General features: G+C 37.7%; 2 protein-coding genes and 2 pseudogenes across 9 annotated transcripts; 2 read left to right on the plus strand and 2 right to left on the minus strand.

Annotated features, from left to right (window-relative positions):
* The first annotated feature begins 232 nt into the window (after window positions 1-232).
* Window positions 233-2079, plus strand: LOC137723663 (pentatricopeptide repeat-containing protein At2g32630-like). Its single transcript, XM_068462862.1, has one exon. It carries the CDS (start codon window positions 233-235, stop codon window positions 1982-1984), a length of 1752 nt encoding a protein of 583 aa, XP_068318963.1. The 3' UTR covers window positions 1985-2079.
* Window positions 2080-2135: 56 nt separating this feature from the next.
* LOC137721978 (pentatricopeptide repeat-containing protein At2g32630-like) lies at window positions 2136-4076 on the plus strand (annotated as a pseudogene).
* A 458-nt stretch (window positions 4077-4534) lies between these two features.
* LOC137721659 (RNA polymerase sigma factor sigF, chloroplastic-like) lies at window positions 4535-6381 on the minus strand (annotated as a pseudogene).
* A 4223-nt stretch (window positions 6382-10604) lies between these two features.
* Window positions 10605-15929, minus strand: LOC137723359 (OVARIAN TUMOR DOMAIN-containing deubiquitinating enzyme 12-like). Of its 8 annotated transcripts, none has more exons than XM_068462534.1 (14): window positions 15774-15929; window positions 14532-14956; window positions 14300-14433; window positions 13846-13919; window positions 13635-13689; window positions 13418-13492; window positions 13225-13298; window positions 13091-13139; window positions 12903-12987; window positions 12508-12564; window positions 11929-12150; window positions 11380-11523; window positions 10917-11040; window positions 10605-10788 (listed from the first exon to the last, which is right to left on the minus strand). In XM_068462534.1, the coding sequence occupies exons 2-11, from the start codon at window positions 14863-14865 to the stop codon at window positions 12089-12091; spliced, it is 999 nt and encodes a 332-aa protein (XP_068318635.1). In that variant the 5' UTR covers window positions 14866-14956; window positions 15774-15929; the 3' UTR covers window positions 10605-10788; window positions 10917-11040; window positions 11380-11523; window positions 11929-12088. The 8 variants fall into 8 exon arrangements, with proteins under 8 accessions (XP_068318635.1, XP_068318633.1, XP_068318640.1 ...); XM_068462532.1 differs by having other exon boundaries at window positions 10917-11051; XM_068462539.1 differs by lacking the exon at window positions 11380-11523 and having other exon boundaries at window positions 10917-11051; window positions 11939-12150.
* Between the last annotated feature and the right edge of the window lie 2325 nt (window positions 15930-18254).

Raw genomic sequence — 18254 nt, forward strand, 5'->3', positions numbered from 1 at the left:
CAAAGTGAGAGATTTTATATTTAACTCTCAAAAATAACAAATTGGATACTAATTTATATTCATGTTCAGTGTAAATATATTGTAGTAATTTTTTTCTTTGCTTTTTGAATTTTAATTTATACCTATCTAGAAAAAATATTATTAATTTCTACCCGCTAAAATTGACTTCCCTTCTTTCCAAAACCTGAAGACTTAAAACCTCGTCTCTTGTCCCTGTTTGCTTTGACAAACAATGTCTTCTCGTAAAGCCTTCAAAACGTTGAAGAAAGTCTTCCCCGCAGAGCCCACGTTCATATCGAACCAAGAAACCGCCGAGAAGATTGTCAAAACCCTAATCAAATCAGGCATTCAACCCCTCAAATCAACCTCATCATCTCTGCTCTCCAGTCTCAATCCCCACATAACAAACCTTGTCCTCTCAAACCCACTAGTCCTACCACATTCTTGCGTAAAATTATTCAACTTTCTCCAGAAAAATCCATCCCACAAACCCAATCTTAAATCCCACGTTACCCTCCTTTGCAGGCTTTATCAAGCTAGAAAATTTGCCCAGATGAAGATTGTACTGAATGTTATTGTCACGAATGATAATCTTCGATGCCCGGTTTCCGAAATTGCGTCTCTGATTGAGGAGGGGCCTAATGGGATGAAATTTGCTGGGACATTGTGCGATATGCTGTTCCGGGTTTATGCAGAAAACAAAATGGTTGAGGAGGCTATTGGGGTTTTTGATTATGTGGGCAGGAATGGGATTGAGATTAGAGAAAGGTCGTGCATTGTGCTTTTGCTTGCATTGAGGAAATGTGGTCGAGTGGATTCATGTTGGAGGTTCTTCAATCGAATGGTCAAAAACGGTGTTCGAATTACGGTTCTTACATATAACACAATTTTGAAAGCATACGTTGGAAGGAAGGATTTTGAGGGCGTTAGTGAGGTTCTGAGGTTGATGGAGAAGGATGGTGTGGGTTATAATGTGGTGACATCCACGCTTTTGATAGATTTGTTTGGTAGTTCTGAGAGGATTGAGGATGCTCAAAAGGTATTTGAGGAAATGCCTGAGAGAGGGATAGAACCAGATTTGTATGTTTATACCTCGATTATTAATTGCTATTGTAAAGCGGGAAACATGGAGAGAGCGTTGTTTCTGCTCGGTGAATGTAATCAAAGGGGGTTTGTACCAAATGAGCATACTTACGGGGCATTGATTAATGGTGCGTGCAAGGCAGGGCAGATGGAGATGGCGGACATCTTGGTGAATGAGATGCAGAGTAAAGGCATTGACGTAAACCAAGTGGTGTTTCATACACTAATGGACGGGTACTGCAAAAAGGGGATGATGGATGAAGCTCTGAAGCTGCGGGATGTCATGGAAAAGAAAGGGTTTCAATTTGATGTGTTTACGTACAGCACTATAGCTAGCGGATTGTATAAATTGAATAGAAATGAGGAGGCAAAGGCTTTGTTGTTCACAGTGGAAGAAAGAGGCGTGACTCCAAATGCTGTGTGTTTCACTATTCTGATAGACATATTCTGCAAGGAAGGAAACTTAGAAGAAGCAAAACGAGTATTCAATGATATGAAAAGGAAGGGAGAGAGACCTAACACTGTCACATACAATGCTCTAATTGACGGGTATAGCAAGAACGGTAACATGAACAAAGCTCGTAAGCTAAAGAAGGAGATGGAAGACAAAGGCTTGATGCCTAATACACGTACGTTGAATACACTCATACATGGCGAATGTGTTGACGGCAAGGTGGATGAGGCACTGAAATTATTTCGTGAAATGCCTCGGAGGAATTTAACTCGCAATGTTGTCACATATACAACTATGATTTCAGGTTTGTCGAAGAATGGGAGAACACACGAAGCTCTTAAATTGTATGATGAGATGGAAAAAGCAGGTCTTACACCTGATAAAAGACTATATCGACTATACCGTTCGCTTGTGGACTTAGTTGGCGTGCCGAAAGAGAAGAATTAAGCTGAAGAACACCGTCTTCAATTGTACAAGAACAAAGAGAAATCGAGAGTAGGGTAGTGACAAGTATTTAAAGGAAGTAGAGAAATTGTAGATAAATATTAGAAGCACAGCTGATTATACTGTAAGCTGAGAGGAATACGGATAGAGATTTTTTGTGTTGCAGAATCAAGCCCATGTAACCCTCATTCGCAGGCTTTACAATGCTAGAAGATTTGCCCAAATAAAGATTGTACTGAATGGTATCCTCACGAACGATGATCTTCGATGCCCGGTTTCCGAAATTGTGTCTCTGATTGAGGATCAGCCTGATGGGGTGAAATTTGTAGGGACATTGTGTGATTTGATGTTCCGAGTTATGCGGATAACAAGATGTTCGAGGAGGCAATTGGGGTTTTTGTGTATGTGGGCAAGAATGGGTTGGAGATTGAAGAAAGGTCATGCTTTGCGCTCTTGCTTGCGTTGAAGAAACGCGGTCGGGTGGATTTGTGCTTGAGGTTTTTCGATCAAATGGTTGAAAAGGGTGCTCGAATAACGGTTTATTCGTTGACGCTTGTGTTGAATGAGCTTTGTAAGATGGGAGAGGTTGAAAGGGCCAAGGCTTTGATGGGGGAAATGGCTGATCGAGGGACTAAGCCTAATGTTTTTACTTTTAACACGCTTTTGAAACCGTACATTGAGAGGAAGGGTTTCGAGGGTGTCAATGAGGTTTTGAGGTTGATGGAGAAGGATGGTGTGGGTTATAATGTGGCAGCATGCACACTTTGGATTGATTGGTTCGGTAGTTCTGAGAAGATCGAGGATGCCGAGAAGATGTTCGAGGAAATGCGTGAGAGGGGGATAGAACCGGATTTGAATGTTTATACCTCAATTATTAACTGGAATTGTAAAGTGGGAAATATGAAGAGGGCGCTGTTTCTGTTCGATGAATGTACTCAAAGGGGATATGTACCGAATGTTCACACTTACAGGGCATTGATTAACAGAGCGTGCAAGGCAGGGCAGTTGGAGATGGCTGACATTTTGGTGAGTGAGATGCAAGGTAAAGGCATTGACGTAAGCCAAGTTGTGTTTAATACGCTGATGGATGGGTACTGCAGAAGAGGGATTATGGGTGAAGCTCTGAAGCTGCAGGATGTCATGGAAAATAAAGGGTTTCAGCTTGATGTGTTTAGTTACAGCATTATAGCTAGTGGGTTGTGTAAATTGAACAGGAATGAGGAGGCGAAGAGTTTGTTGTTCACAATGGCGGAAAGAGGCGTGGCTCCGAACATAGTGTGTTTCACTATTCTGATTGACATTTTCTGCAAGAAACTTCGTTGAAGCAAAGCGGGTATTTCAAGACATGGAAAGGAAGGGAGAGAGGCCTAACACTGTAACATACAATGCTCTAATTGATGGGTATATTAAAAAAGGCAAGATGAAGGAAGCTCATAAGCTAATGAAGGAAGCTCATAAGCTATAGAAGGAGATGGAAGACGAGGGGTTCATGCCAGATAAATATACATATTCATCGCTTATAAACAGCGAATGCATTGATGGCAAGGTGGATAAGGCACTGAGATTGTTTAACGAAATGTCTGGGAGGGATATAACCCATAATGTTGTGACATATACAGCAATGATTTCAGGTTTGTCTAAGGATGGGAGAACAGACGAAGCTTTCAAATTGTATGATGAGATGAAAAATGCAGGCCTCACGCCTGACAGCAGGGTATATCGTTCGCTTGTAGGCAGCCTTCATATAGTCAAGTATTAGCTCTACGACTAAAAGTACGTTATCTTCTTCATTAGAAAATGGAAATGGATCAATTACTGGAATTTGAAAGAAGGGTTTTGAGTCACTAAACCACTTTATATAAGCTGGTTTCTGTCTGTTTGGATGGATAATTAATATTGGGCTCAATTCAATTAAGGCGGTGTGCAAAAAGCTCCTTTGTTTTGGGCTGGTGAAGGCAACAACTCAGGGTGGATTTAAATATTTGTTAGGGTCATATTTATTATTTGGCAACTAATAGGCATCAAGCCTATAATGGAAGTGATAAGGAGCAAAGGGCAACTAACCTTCAGTGAAAAAGTACTTTTCCATGGGAGGGGTAGGTAAATAATGAAAAACAAATAGTGACTCACCCCGTTCCAAAAGCAATCATCGAGAGAGAAGTGCGCTAGAAAGACAAAACTTGGACACTTGGGCTAAGAAGTCTATAAAACCAACAAGGAAAGTAAGTAGAAGACTCTCAACACACCCAATACTCTGAACTTAACAGCAAAAAACTAAATAGCTCTGTTTTTGTCTACCCTCTTTCTAGTTATAATTCGACCATAGAAAAGCTTTCTTTTGTTAGTTTTAGAAGTTCTGCTACATATTCCCTTTTGTAGACCTTTGTTGTTATTCTATTCAAATAGGAGTGCCTGTTTTTGTAAAAACACAAGAACAAGTGGTCTGGGAGGAGACAAACCTTGCCCGCCAAGGTTGTAACCTTGGCTGAATCTCCTTTATTTGCATTTGTGTAAAGTAGATCTAACTTTTATGCATCTTATTTAGTCCCAATGTTTCCATTGCTTACCTTAAGGTTTTTCTGTATGTTTAATCCTGTCAAACTAATTACCCTTATTTCCTTGTTGGCAATCCAAGTTGGCCACTAAGGAAAACACTTAAATGAACATGAACTTTCCTATACCTGGATGTATGATATTCAACAAAAGTCCTTGCTTACAAGGCAAGAAAAAGAACTTGATACAGACTTAACCCATCTGTAAACAATCCGATCGAACTAAGAAGTCTAAGTGACATGTGGTGCAAGTAATCAATATATCTAATAATTAAAAGGACAATCTGTTAAACAAAGTTAATAGTGACACGCTCAAATCTCTATTAGTCTTGATTGTGAACCTGAAGACCTAACAAAGGCCTCGCAAAGGCGCCTTTCAGACTAATTTCAAACTTATGTTGCGGTAAACCAAAGCAGCAAATGTCGCCCTACAGGCAAGACAAGGGGACTTGTGTGAGGGACCAGCTAGCCCGAACACTGTCGAAATGTTGAAAAAAAAACAGCCACCCCTCAACTAGGAGTGCTAGCTTTTGAATAAAAGATAAATATACAAGAAGTTGCAGTAAAGAGTTTCACCTCTTCTCCAGAAAAAAGCAAAGAAGGCCAATATTACGACTTTGAAGCGTTGAAACCTAGCCTGCTCGCACAAGTTTTTGACCCTCGAAGCTAAGTTCATTTCGGACGTTCTCCATATTCCAAGCCACAGCTTGCTGTACATTCACCTCCAAAAGCTTGGAGCCGACTGCTGAACTCCAGATTTTGTTAAAAGATACCAGAAATCTGAGCTGACGGAGTAGATACCATAGCCAGGTGCTGCATTTCTAAACAAGCAAAGGACCATAAGCCCCGAGGCCTTGGGTACCAAAGGACTGCTTGAGCTTCAAGAACGCTCGGCTCTCCAGCTGCCTCACCTGCTCCTGGCACAATCCAAACACGTTGCCAAGCTCTGATAATGATCTCTGCTTGCCATCTTCAATGCCGTATCTTAGCCTGATTATCTGCCCCCTCTCTTAAGTTGAGGATGCTTAGAAGGTGGCGTACATGTTGCCTCATAAGCTGCCTTTCTACACTCACATGTGGGATCTCAGTCCCAGTGCCGGCAGTAATCTCCTGCAATTATACAAAAAAAGACGTCTGGTTCTTTAACTGTTGGAGGATCTATGCTCAATATAGCCCAACAAATTGCAGCATATTCAAAACTTCACTTGCCTACAGCAATATCATTGAGACAAATGCGAGAAGCAAATCGAGAAAACGAGAATCTTTACCTGGAAAGTGGTGTCTTGGTCTGCCCAGACAGGTTGTTGCATTGAAAGCGGCATTCTTGTAGAAAATAGCAACTTCTGCAACTTTTCAACAGTAATTCCAACCCGTCTCGCAAGTTCTTTGTTTGGGTTGTGATTTCCTTCCTGAATACATGATTTCGTTGCCTCTAGTACTTTGCCGAGGAGGGTGTACACATTTTCCTGTGAATAATTTCTGGCTCACTGTCATACTCAATACAGTCCTTTTTGCTTTGCACACAGTGTGACATTGTTAACTTTTCGGTACTCAGACATGGGCTAATCGGTAGTATATTAACAAGGTAATTCCATGATTTTCATGGAGATAATCTAATTTTTTAGAACAGCATACAAGTAGTTGACGCAAAAGATGATACTTTGAAGAACCTCATGGAAAATTATGAATTAGAGACATGGTAATATTTTCATTACCGGCAAGCGGATAGTCCTGGAATGTTGAAATATCGCCTTCCTAACCGTTTGCCTTATCCACCAATACGCATAAGTAGCAAACCGGCAACCAGCTTGAGGTTTAAACTTTTCGACACTCTTCATTAGTCCCATACTTCCCTCCTACAAAAGCATCGCAGAAAAATAAAAATACGACGACAACCATTAGGTAGAGAATAGGTATAATATTTTTCGTATTAGAAATTGCTGACAGCGGCAACAAAAATACGATGACAGCCATTAGGATGATCACAAACGATACCAACTTGTAAAATAGTCGATCTGTACAGAATACAGATGCACTAAAACATGTTCCAATGAAGTTACCCGCATTAAGTCCTGAAGGCCAAGACCTCGTCCTTGATACTGTTTAGCAATGTGAACAACCATACGTAAGTTAGCATAAATAAGCTTTTCACGGCTGCTAGTACCGGAGCGAAGCTGTGATTTCAACATATGACAACTAATTCCAATAGCTTCAGCCCATTCAACCGAAGTTGGTCCGCGACCAAACTGTGATTGAAGTCTACTCTTCACTTCTTCTAACTTGAACAAATCCTGTTACACAAATTGACACATCAATGCCAATAAGACCCCTCAAAACCAGTAATGCTGAAATTAGCACTTAGCAGACAAAGATGAGTTAGATGAACTTACATCCTTCATTTATCTTTTTCCGCACGTCTGAACTTGTAGGACTGTTAGTCTCATGAATTAGAACTTTTGATTTGGAGAACCTCTTCTTCTTCAGTCGCTTGAGCCGCCTTTCTAGAAATCAGGTTGACCTTACAGTTTTCTCGTCCTCAATTAGCCCGTTGTCCAAACTACAAAACTTTTGGCTTCAGTCGCAAAGCAATTTGATAACAGTAATAAAAATCAAACAAGTAAACAGAACTGACCCCATAGAAAGAGAGTCATCAAAATCATCTCCCATGGATTTGGAGTCTTCAGCAAGTGAGACAGCTTCTTTTGAGGCTGACAATGCAGCACGAGAAGCTCAGCTCTTTGCTCTGTGAGACTATTTCACACCTCAAAATTATTTTATTGATTTTTCCGCTGGTGGATCAGGTTGGGGTTTAGATTAAAGGGCTTGACCCAGAATGTTTGACGGACCTTAGCCCAAAGCTGGCTCATTATTCTTTATCTGGCCCGATAATGTTATTCATCATTGCGTCCTCATATCGAATATTTTTGTTGGGTTCAAATTTGTTCAGAATGATTCTTCAGGAATCTATGAATCGATCATGTTCCTTAAACATCTCAAGAGGTCAAGGGCATGTGAGGGGTGCGACGAGATACAAGAAGCCTCTCAAGAAGAGTGGAAGGAATAAAACTAGGAAACCAAAAGGCAACTCTAATCCTTTTGGTGTTATTGGGGCAGCTAGGCGACATACCTCTACCTAGCAAAAGGTCTTTGATTAGTTGGATATAGCTTCCCAAGATATTGAGGAATCATATTCGGCTGCTTCCCTTGCTTGCCGGCTCTGCAAATTCGTGTTTCCCAAAGATGACACTAGTCTCATCCGCCCTGGGGTGTTTAAAGTTGGTAGCAAAATGGCCATGGGTGACCTTATTAGTGTGAATGGTCGCTGGTTGGCGATCTGTGGTAGGATCTTGTTCTTGAGTCCGTGTCTAAAGTCGCTGACAATAAGCCCTCATGTGAACTCTTCCATGTGAAAGAACCCTGCTCGTCATTTTGAGACGTCCTCTCACGTGCTGCAACAACATATGCTTCGGATTCCCCAGCGAGGCTAGGCTGATGGCAGCCTTACGCCTCTAACGCTCCCCATGCTCCTTTAGCAGCACCAACTTAGAAGTGGCGTGTTGTATGGCCATCGCCTTTGCTTTGCTTCGAGTTGTGAAGCCGACAAATTCTCCACATGCAACGGAGGTGTTGACGCTCCTTCCCTTGGTTGCCAAAGCAGCTTGTCTCTTCTTTGAAGCCATTAATTTTTTTGTGTTTGGATTTTGAACGGAGAAAGTGAGAGGTACAGTTACTCCCACTGAGCATGCCAAATTTGTAAAAGAAAAATTCATGTGACAAATCAAATAAGAACGCATGTACAAAGTAATATTTTTGTATTATAGTAGAATTAGGGTTACAATCTCTGTTACAAATTTGATCCTCTGATTCGATCTCTGGGCTTTTAAAGTGTGTGTAGTAGTGTTGATCCAAGGGTCACGATGACTTAATCTTGGATGAATGGATGCTTCAAGGTTTTTGGCTCTTGGAAATGAAGGAACTAGCACGTGTAGTAAGGGTGCTTGGTGGTTCTTCACGGGAGTGAGGAAGAATACAAAGAGCTTTTTGAGTCTTTTGAGTGTTTGAGGGTGTTTGGGGCTTAAGAGTTTGAGTGTCTACATGTGTGGATGAATTTTTTATTTTTTTATTTATTGGAGTCTCGTATTTATAAGCTCTCGAAGTCTTGTCTACGGCTAGATTTGGCCTTGATTGTGAACTTGATTGATTGACGAAAAAAATCAAGACTTGATTTATGGCTTGACTCCATCAATTAATATTTGAATTTTGATTTAAGCAAATAAATCAATCTTCTCAAATCATTTGTTTTAAACTTGAATTAATTAATTTGTCAATTAAATTAAAATCAAATAATTGTTTAATTATTGTCCCTCTTGATGACTTGTCTGATTTGTGAGACACATGGCGCATGCCATGTTAACCTTAACACATCTTAGGAGATGTGGAAAACACCATTTTACCATTAACGAGACCGATGTGGGGAACAATATCCAAGGGGGTATCTTGTTGGAGTTTTGAGCTCCTTTAGTCCCATATCGAGGAACTCAAGGGAACTTGAGGTCCTTATATTAAGTTAGTCACCTTTATTAGTGATTAGGTGTTGGACCATTTGGAATGAGGATTGAGGTTTGGGACACTAATTGTGTGGTTTAGGCTTGATGATTATACCATAATATTAATATAAATTAACATTAATTAATCAACACAAGGGCCTTGGGGCACTGGGGGCTTAAGAAGTTAAAATTAATCAGATTTATTAATTTTAATTTCGAATTAAGTTTTTAATTAAATTAATTAAAAACGTTTTGATGAATAGACACAATTGTTAGCAAAGAGTTGTGTAGTTTTAGATACTTCCAAAAGGAATTTGAAGAGGTATGAAAGAGATTATACCATAATATTAATATAAATTAACATTAATTAATCAACACAAGGGCCTTGGGGCACTGGGGGCTTAAGAAGTTAAAATTAATCAGATTTATTAATTTTAATTTCGAATTAAGTTTTTAATTAAATTAATTAAAAACGTTTTGATGAATAGACACAATTGTTAGCAAAGAGTTGTGTAGTTTTAGATACTTCCAAAAGGAATTTGAAGAGGTATGAAAGAGCCTATATAACTGAAGTCTCAGTTCCATCGTATCTCATTTTTTCTTTTTCCCATCTCTCCTATACAAAACCTTACAAAGAGTAAACACACAAAGCAATTCGCCAGAATTCTATAATCTAGTGTGGATTGTAGAATTAGATAGTTGTATTCTAGTCGAGCAGATGTCGTAGAACCACAAGCACAAAAGTGGGACGGAAATACTGTTCGAAAGACATAGAGCTTTTGCGCTAGCCTCTATCTGTGATTTGATCAAGTTAGTATCAATTTAAATTCCTGTTTTTATTTCTGTTATTTCATTCTGTATTGCAAGTATATTTTGTTTATTTTTTGAATTGTTCTCCAACAATCTTCGAACAGTATGGAACAGTCAGGAACTAAACCTCATTCTGAAAAGCCTGAGAAATTGAAGGGTAGAGACTTCAAAAGATGGCTAATGTTATGCTGTTTTATTTGACAACTCTGAATCTAGCTAATGTTATGCATGAGACTGTGCCTAATGCAGAAAGAGTTGATATTCATGCGGAAACTTTGAGGGCTATAGATGCCTAGAATCATAATGACCTCCTCCGCAAAAATTATATTCTCAATGCATTAGATGATTCGTTGTATGATGTCTATGTGGTATGCAAGACAGGCTTTTGCTAGTCCTCGAGCAATGTTAGTTACTAACCACAAGGATAGGTATGCATTAGATGATTCGTTGTATGATGTCTATGTGGTATGCAAGACAGGCGTTATGTTAGTTATTAACCACAAGGACAGGTATTAAAACGAGCAGGAACTCGGGCAGAGGTAATCTGGCCACGGCAGCTCTGGACACTCGACTACTTATGGAGGAGGGTCCATGGTCGGAGTTGGATCCTCCGATCCTATTGTCATCTTCAATCTCAAGAAAATTGTGTTCACCAACCGTTCTGTTCGATTAAATCATTTCAATGACAAAACGAAACATATTGAAACGAAAAGCAGAAAAACAAAAGTTCATATTCTTCTGATGTTGCTAATACTACTGCATCATTACTCACGGAAATGTATAAATACTTCAATATGACTAAGAAACTATGATACCCATGATTAAGTGTCGCCGTCTGCCAAAGAACAAGAAGCAAAGAGTCGATATATCTTCTAAACTTGTGTTTCTAACTACTAATCTGCACCAGAAGCAAACTCTGCATTCAATCTTATATTTCACCAACAGCAAAGAAGCACATAGATTGAGTACCCACGAAAAAATGACCTAAACAATGGCGGAGTTGTCCATTTTAGTTGAAAAACTCACCGGCTGCATAGTTTGTCATATCGACGCAGATACTGGCCAGAACTTTTTCCATTTCAGTTGGAACTTGGAACCCACCGGCTGCAAATTTGTCATATTCGTGCAAATACACGCGCTTATACAACACCTTGCATGAAACTGGAAACCATGAAGGTAAGAACTAAACACATACATTTGTTGCAATTCATTAAAGATTGTCGCATTAATCTTACGTTCAAAAACAGGGAAACTAAGTGGTGAAACAGTATAAAAACGGTTTGATTATGAATAAGCAGTCTCAGTATACAAAATATCGTAAACCTGACATTGGCAATAGACTGAATTCCAATAAATCCCACTTCTGCTACGGTAAGAAAAACATTCAGAAAATAATCCATACAAAGAAAAGTTATTCATCAACCAGTTTCACGGGTACAACATAAAACAGATCAACGGTACAAGATAAATGACTGAAGCTTATCAAAACCTTATTTCCCGCCACAATGTCCAACAAAAATCCTGAACTTAACCATCTTCTAGATACTCAAGTAACTCCTCTCCATCTCTCTATATGTCTATAGACAGCATCGCATTTTTCCGCAATATAATCCTGCTTTCCATTTCATGATACCTGCCAATTATGCACGATTATTGCATATGCCGTGACGCGTACATTTTACTTGTGTTCATTTAAAGCATAGAATATTTTCCTTGACACCGACATTCATTTCGAGTATCCTTTATTCTTTTCCTTTTCCAGAGATAATTTATTTCAGGTATTTAACATATCTTTGTACACTCCAAATCTAACGGACCAACCAAGTTGCTGGTGAAGAAAACAATAAGCAAAAAGCTCACAAAGATTCAACAAAACCATTTTAAATTTGTTTTCCGAAATGTATAAATTCATTATTGTATTGTAACTGGTTTGCTCCAAAAATATTGTACTAGCATGCGACAACAAAAATCACACAAGCAAGCAACCATAATTATAGTAATTTTGGAAAAGGAAAAAAAAATGGGCAAAGAAACTAACTTACTCTTACGATGAGATAATTCAGCCTGGATGGACATTGTAAGAGCAAAAATATAAGTATGTGAGGTCCTGAACCAAGGACTACAGGATTTAAACAGCAGCAGCATCAACAATATGAGGGAGACATGTGCTGAATGCCATAAATGCCATCCAAACATTCCTAATGTTTATTCCCAAATATCCGCCATTTTTTCTTTTTTCTGTTCTCATATGAGGTTGTGCCTGAAATAAAACCAAAACTGTAAGTCATGCATTACTTTTACAGAGATATGTAAAACCCAAGGCATGCATGCAGGCACTACTGTCAGACAACCAAAGAGCCTTTTTGGAAAATCAGATAAAGAGCTATTACCGCGTTGTGTTTTAATTTCTCACTCCCCATCGCACAGTTGTTATTATACACACAGATCCCAAAAGAAAAAGAGACTAAGTATTATCATTCAAAAACTGTTGGGTAATGATGCAACATTATTGCTCGAACTGGTTGCATTCAGCTGAACGAGTGATCCCAATGCCAGGTTTTGTTTTACTCCATAACACTTTGTACTCTACATATGAGCATAAGAGAGAAAAAGTTACCTCCTTGAGGATAAATTGAGTTGTAATGCACCTCTGCCCAGAAACTCAAATAAATAACTGCACAAGACATAATAGCATCTGTAAAGCTTAATGGAGGACGACAAACTAATATTTAGGATATCACAACTAATAGCTTAACCATTAAGCAAAGTTCTATGAAATCTATTTTTAATTAGTACAATGATGAGACTAACATTGAACCAGGAGATTGTAATAGAAGAAAATCATAATTAGGTGATAAATTTGTTCATCATAAGAGAAGTGAAATGAAAGAAAAGGACAGCAACATATAGAATATGGAAACTGTAGTCAAATTTCAGCATACAGATAATTAAATACTTAAAACAATCGATTGTCTCTGCCCACAACAAAAACCAAGAGCTTAACAAGCTTACCTTGTTTTGAAGTTTGAATATTAGGAAGAATCTCTATGCAACAGTTATCCTTAAAAGAAGTCAGGACAAAAATTTTCACTCCGTACTGCAACAAATTATTCACACAAGTATCAGCTACTATATAAATTACTGTCCAAATGTTGGAAAAATCCAGATGTGCATGCTTCAATGTAAAAGATCTTTCATACCAAATCAGCAGCTGCCTGTAATGAGACATGGTCACCCCACTCACCATCCCTGGTTTCATTCAGATTGATAAGTATTAATTAAGGCCAAAATTAATTGACAGGAAAACAAGAAAAACTATGAGTTTTAGTCATACTTGGACATCTTCTCCGAATAGTCTTCATATGCCATAGGAACATATCCCTCGTAAATCTCCGGATGAGACTTAAGCTGATGGTAGTAAACCATCAGAAGGATAAACCAGAATCCATGGAAGATAGTTGATAATACACAAAACTTCATGGTGATAAAGTTCAGTATAACACATAGGTATTTCCAGGAGAGCAAACCTGATTTACAACTTGCTTTCTCACATACTCGTGGCTGTCAGGTGATTGATACAATTGGTCTGATAAAGCATGGAACTGGAAAAATAAAGCAAAGCATGAGATTAACTTGTCTAATTTGAAAAATTCTACCATCAATATCCAGTCATAAATAGAAAACTGATACATCAATATCTAGTCATCAACAACAGAAACAAGACATAGCTACAAAAGGACTAACCTGGCAGTTGCCATCTCCTGCTACCTTATGTTCAACGAAGCCATATAATTGAAGCCTAAATGAAAAAGGCAAGAAATACTTTTACAAACCCAAATCCAATATCAGACCCCAAGTCAAAAAACACGTAAAGATGGATTCTGCTAGCTAGGCAAATTATTGAATTACAGACTGATGTTACTTCACTCCTAGAAAGGAAATGGGCAGGTCGTACCTGTCAACTAGCCTTTGATGGTCTGAAGTCGCTTCATCAATTGAAGGAATTTCTCCATTGATTCTAGGAATGTGCTAGACCATATAAAGGGAACAAAGTTAATGCCTGACAATGCAAATCATGTCATGTGTAGCAATCCAAATACAAATACACTAGTCACAAATTTGTAAACTGTGGATTTTAAATTATTTTTAGAGGGGGGAGGGTGGGAATTCACATGAATAATCAAAATCCTGTTGACATGTCTATTTGAGTTTCCAATCTACATTCCTAGTCTCAACATCAGATTATTACCTAATGTGTATTATACAATGTGCTAATAAATTTTCAAAAGTCAATTATGACAACTCCTTCACACTGTTTAATAACAAAAACATGACAAAACATTTGAGGTTGCAACATGGTGAAAACACTAAACAATGTGAGAAACCAACTTTGAACAACATAAACTTACAGGAACAGGATTCCAGCCCCAGCCTACTTCCCCATCAAGAGAACATTCAACAGTTAGCTCCAAATGATCATCAGGGCTATAACATAAGCTAGAAGGCACCACAATAGCAGCTTCTTCCTGCCTGTAATCATGGTCTGCATGGTGCACAAAAAATGCCTATCAAGATAATTAAATGATATAGGTTAATTTAACTTCTATAAAAAGAAGGTGCAAACAGCAATTTTTCAGATGCCTGAGCAAAAATCTCTTGTAGATTGACCATGCCACACATCTGCATGAAACGAAGCTTGTGGCTGTGCTTCTTCTGCATGCGAGTATTCATAGGCTTCTGTTACAGATAGTTGCGCATATTCTTCTTGAAGAGTATGTGCAATGATTTCATCATTTTCTACATTGTTTGACTCTGTATCATAATGACTCCTGATATACTCATCATGGTAGATATCATTAGCATCTTGTTGTATCATGTCACTGCCGTAGTAGTATGAAGAATTATAAACTGGATCCCCATCAAGAAGACGAAGACCCCACTGAACAATATCTGAATCATACTCACTGGAAGCCATCTCCTTAAAAATGCATATGTGGAATTAGAATGCTCAAGATGCTTCCAAGATCAATGATGGAATCCCTCAGAAGTTCAGGGAATAGTAATACCTGCGAAAAAGCAACTAATAAAGTTTAAAAAAACCTTCAAAGCTTTGACATGCTTTAACCCCGACTATAATTTGCACAAGAATGTTCAGCTGCCAAAACTAAACTGAATCCCAGCATGAAAAAATAGGGAAAAAACAGATATTTGTAAGTCTAGAATGACCGCCCGCAGACTTTAATTATCCTAATAACATTATGAAGTGACAAACCTGTTAACCAAACAACGTGTGCTTACGCATTCCCAGTATGTCTAAATAAAATATCACGAAGACGATAACGACCTTAAACCAGCCCGCCTTCTTTTGCAATTTTAAACTAGATCATTGCTAATAAACAAGTAACTCCTATAAAAAAAATTGAAGGATCAACAATAACGTGGAGAGCTAAATATTCTTAACAGTTAAACCTTTTACCTCACATGCCTAGTGAAAAAATCCAAGAAATTAAGTAACCTTAACCCAAAAAAGTTAATCTTCACTATAACAAATCAAAATTTCATATGACCTTTACTATATATACCAAAGATAATGAATCAGTTCGAACTCACATCCCCCTTAGATTAAAGTAGTTTAGAATATCGTCTTGTCAAAAGAAAAACAACACAACTGCTACATGCATATCCATGATCAAACCCATAAACTACCAACAATCAAACAGAACCCCGAAAAGCTTAAGATTTTGCAATAACATCTCAATCAGCAGTAAAATCTCAACAATAATACAAACAAAAAACAAACCCAAATTTCTTCAGCAATCAATAGAACAAACCAACAAAGTAAACAGATTTAAAACCGTAGAAATCAAGAGATTAAGAACTCACCCAATCAGCTTCTCCTCAGAGCCAATAGAAAAACAAAAGCTTTGAAAGCTATAGTTTTCGCAAGAGGAAAACTTAGGGTGAAAGTTAGAGAGAGAGAGAGAGAGAGAGAGAGTTGGGAGCAAAACACTGTGTGTGTTGTAATACGACGATACGAATTGCGTTGGATGACGACCGAAGCACTGAAAAAATTGACCAGAAAATGCAACAAATTGGGGTCCACTTTCACCCCCATTATATACGATTTGCCTGGGACCTTAAAGGTCGAGCAAGTTATACATCGTACGGACCCAATGGACGGTTGAGATTTATTTGTCATTCCTTGAACGGCTTCTTATTCAATATTTCAATTAATTAATTAATTGACTAGTTTATGATTTTATATTTTTATTCCTTCTAGTAGTTTTATTTTTTAATTTTCTAATAAAATGCAATATTATTATTTTAAGCTTCATTATATAAAGGATTGAATATGAACAATTGAAGAAGAAATCATAATTATCAAGTCAATCCACCATTGCAATCTTATTTCATAATTTATATTTGTAGCTTAACAATTTTTCCAAATAGTATAATTTCATTCAATTTTATTAACCTAATAAGCAAATGAGAGGTATGTGCGTCAGTGTGTGTACATTGAGTTTTAGATGTGTAAATGACTTTCACTTGGTGCTAATCCTGTCAAAAAAATTTGGTAACGTTAGCTGAAGGTACTGAAATTGTAACAATTGGTAAACTATAAAGGTTGATTATATATCGATCCTTAAATTTATCGGTTTTTAAATATATTCGAAGCATAGTATACACGAGAATTAAAAATTATGAAAAAAGTTTACCTAATAAAAAAATATGTGTCATTGTTTAAAAAATCTCTGCCTAGCGTTACTTACGCTCCGATTAGTTCCTACACGTTTGAAAATTAAAAAGTGCGCCTAGACCCGCTTAAGCATCCGTGTAGCCCTCTTGAAACCATCTAGACCACCTAGGTTGCAACTCTCACTTAGATAAAAAATTGATAACTTTCATTTTTGCGTTTTAATTTTTCAATAAAATGTAAGAAATTTGTTGATACTTGGATGAACACTAGTTGTTCCCCATATTTTCAGTATGTCCTAAACTTTATAATTTTTACATCATTTTATTTTGCAATTTATGCATCACAATATAATTATGTGGGTTTTTTTTTAAAGTATAAATATGCACTTATTTTTACAATATATGATAAATTTACTTAAATACGCATGGGCCCCCGCCTAGACGTTAGTCTGCAACTCACAGCCTGATTAGCGTTTAACGTCTTGTAGAACCTTTATACACCTTATATACTCTCACAAAATTATAACTGGGCCAACTTTTGGCATGGATTTGAAGGAATCCCTTCCCAAGAGGGATCCCCATTTAAAATATATATGGGATCCCCTCTTGACCGTTAGATTTGGCTTTAATGAAATTCTATGGTTGAGATTCTATGGCCTATGATTTAATCTCAACCACAGAATTTCATTAAAGTCAAATCTAACGATCAAGAGGATATTCCCATTTTTTTTAAATGGGGATCCCTCTTGGAAAGGGGCCCGTGGATTTGAAAGAGATTGATAGGAACGAAGATCTAACGGTGTAGGTAGGTTCTGATGAGAATATGAGAAATGGAAGGTTGAGATTGGTTTGAACTGAGGTTTCGGGAATCGAACGGTTGTTAATGAAGAGATTTGGTACCTTTGTTTTTTTTTTTTTTTTTTTTAAACAGATTTGGTACCTATGGCTAATGTCGTCTGAAAGCTAAAAAAAGTCCAATGCGAGGCCAGTGGGACGTGTCACTCACTTGTAAATCCTACTATTTTATAATGGATAACATTTGGATACTCAATAGAGAGTATCTAAGGTCATCTTCAATCGAATGAGGGCCAGATGGCTCTCTTTAGCTCTATAGCTCTCCAAGAAATTAATATTTCAATGAACAATATCATGCCATATTTCTTAACATCTCCAACCAAGGGGCTAAAGGGTCATAGGCCAAACATAGCCTTGTGACAAAAAATCATCTTCAACTGAGAGGCCAAAGGGTCATAGTTCAAACATAATTTATTATTTTAATTGAATTAAGATGGTTACTTAAATTCAACTTCCTCTATAATTTTTCGATATGTAATCTCAATAATTTTTCGAATAGGATTTCGAATGACACGTGTCGATATGTGAGTAACTTTGCAGATTTCTTGTCGATATGGAATCTCAATAATTTTACGTCTTGGATTTCGAGTGCCACATGTTGATATGTGTCCAACTTTGCAGATTTCTTGTCAATATGGAATTTCAATAATTTTACGTCTCGGATTTCTAGTGACACGTGTAGATATGTGAGTAACTCTTCAGATTTCATGTTGATATGTAATCTCAATAATTTTTCGAATAGGATTTCGAGTGCCATATGTCGAGATGTAATTGGTTGTGGGAATTTTAGATAGGATTTTTATCTGTGTAGCA

Source organism: Pyrus communis, chromosome 17 (assembly GCF_963583255.1).
Source record: "Pyrus communis chromosome 17, drPyrComm1.1, whole genome shotgun sequence".
NCBI lineage: Eukaryota > Viridiplantae > Streptophyta > Magnoliopsida > Rosales > Rosaceae > Pyrus > Pyrus communis.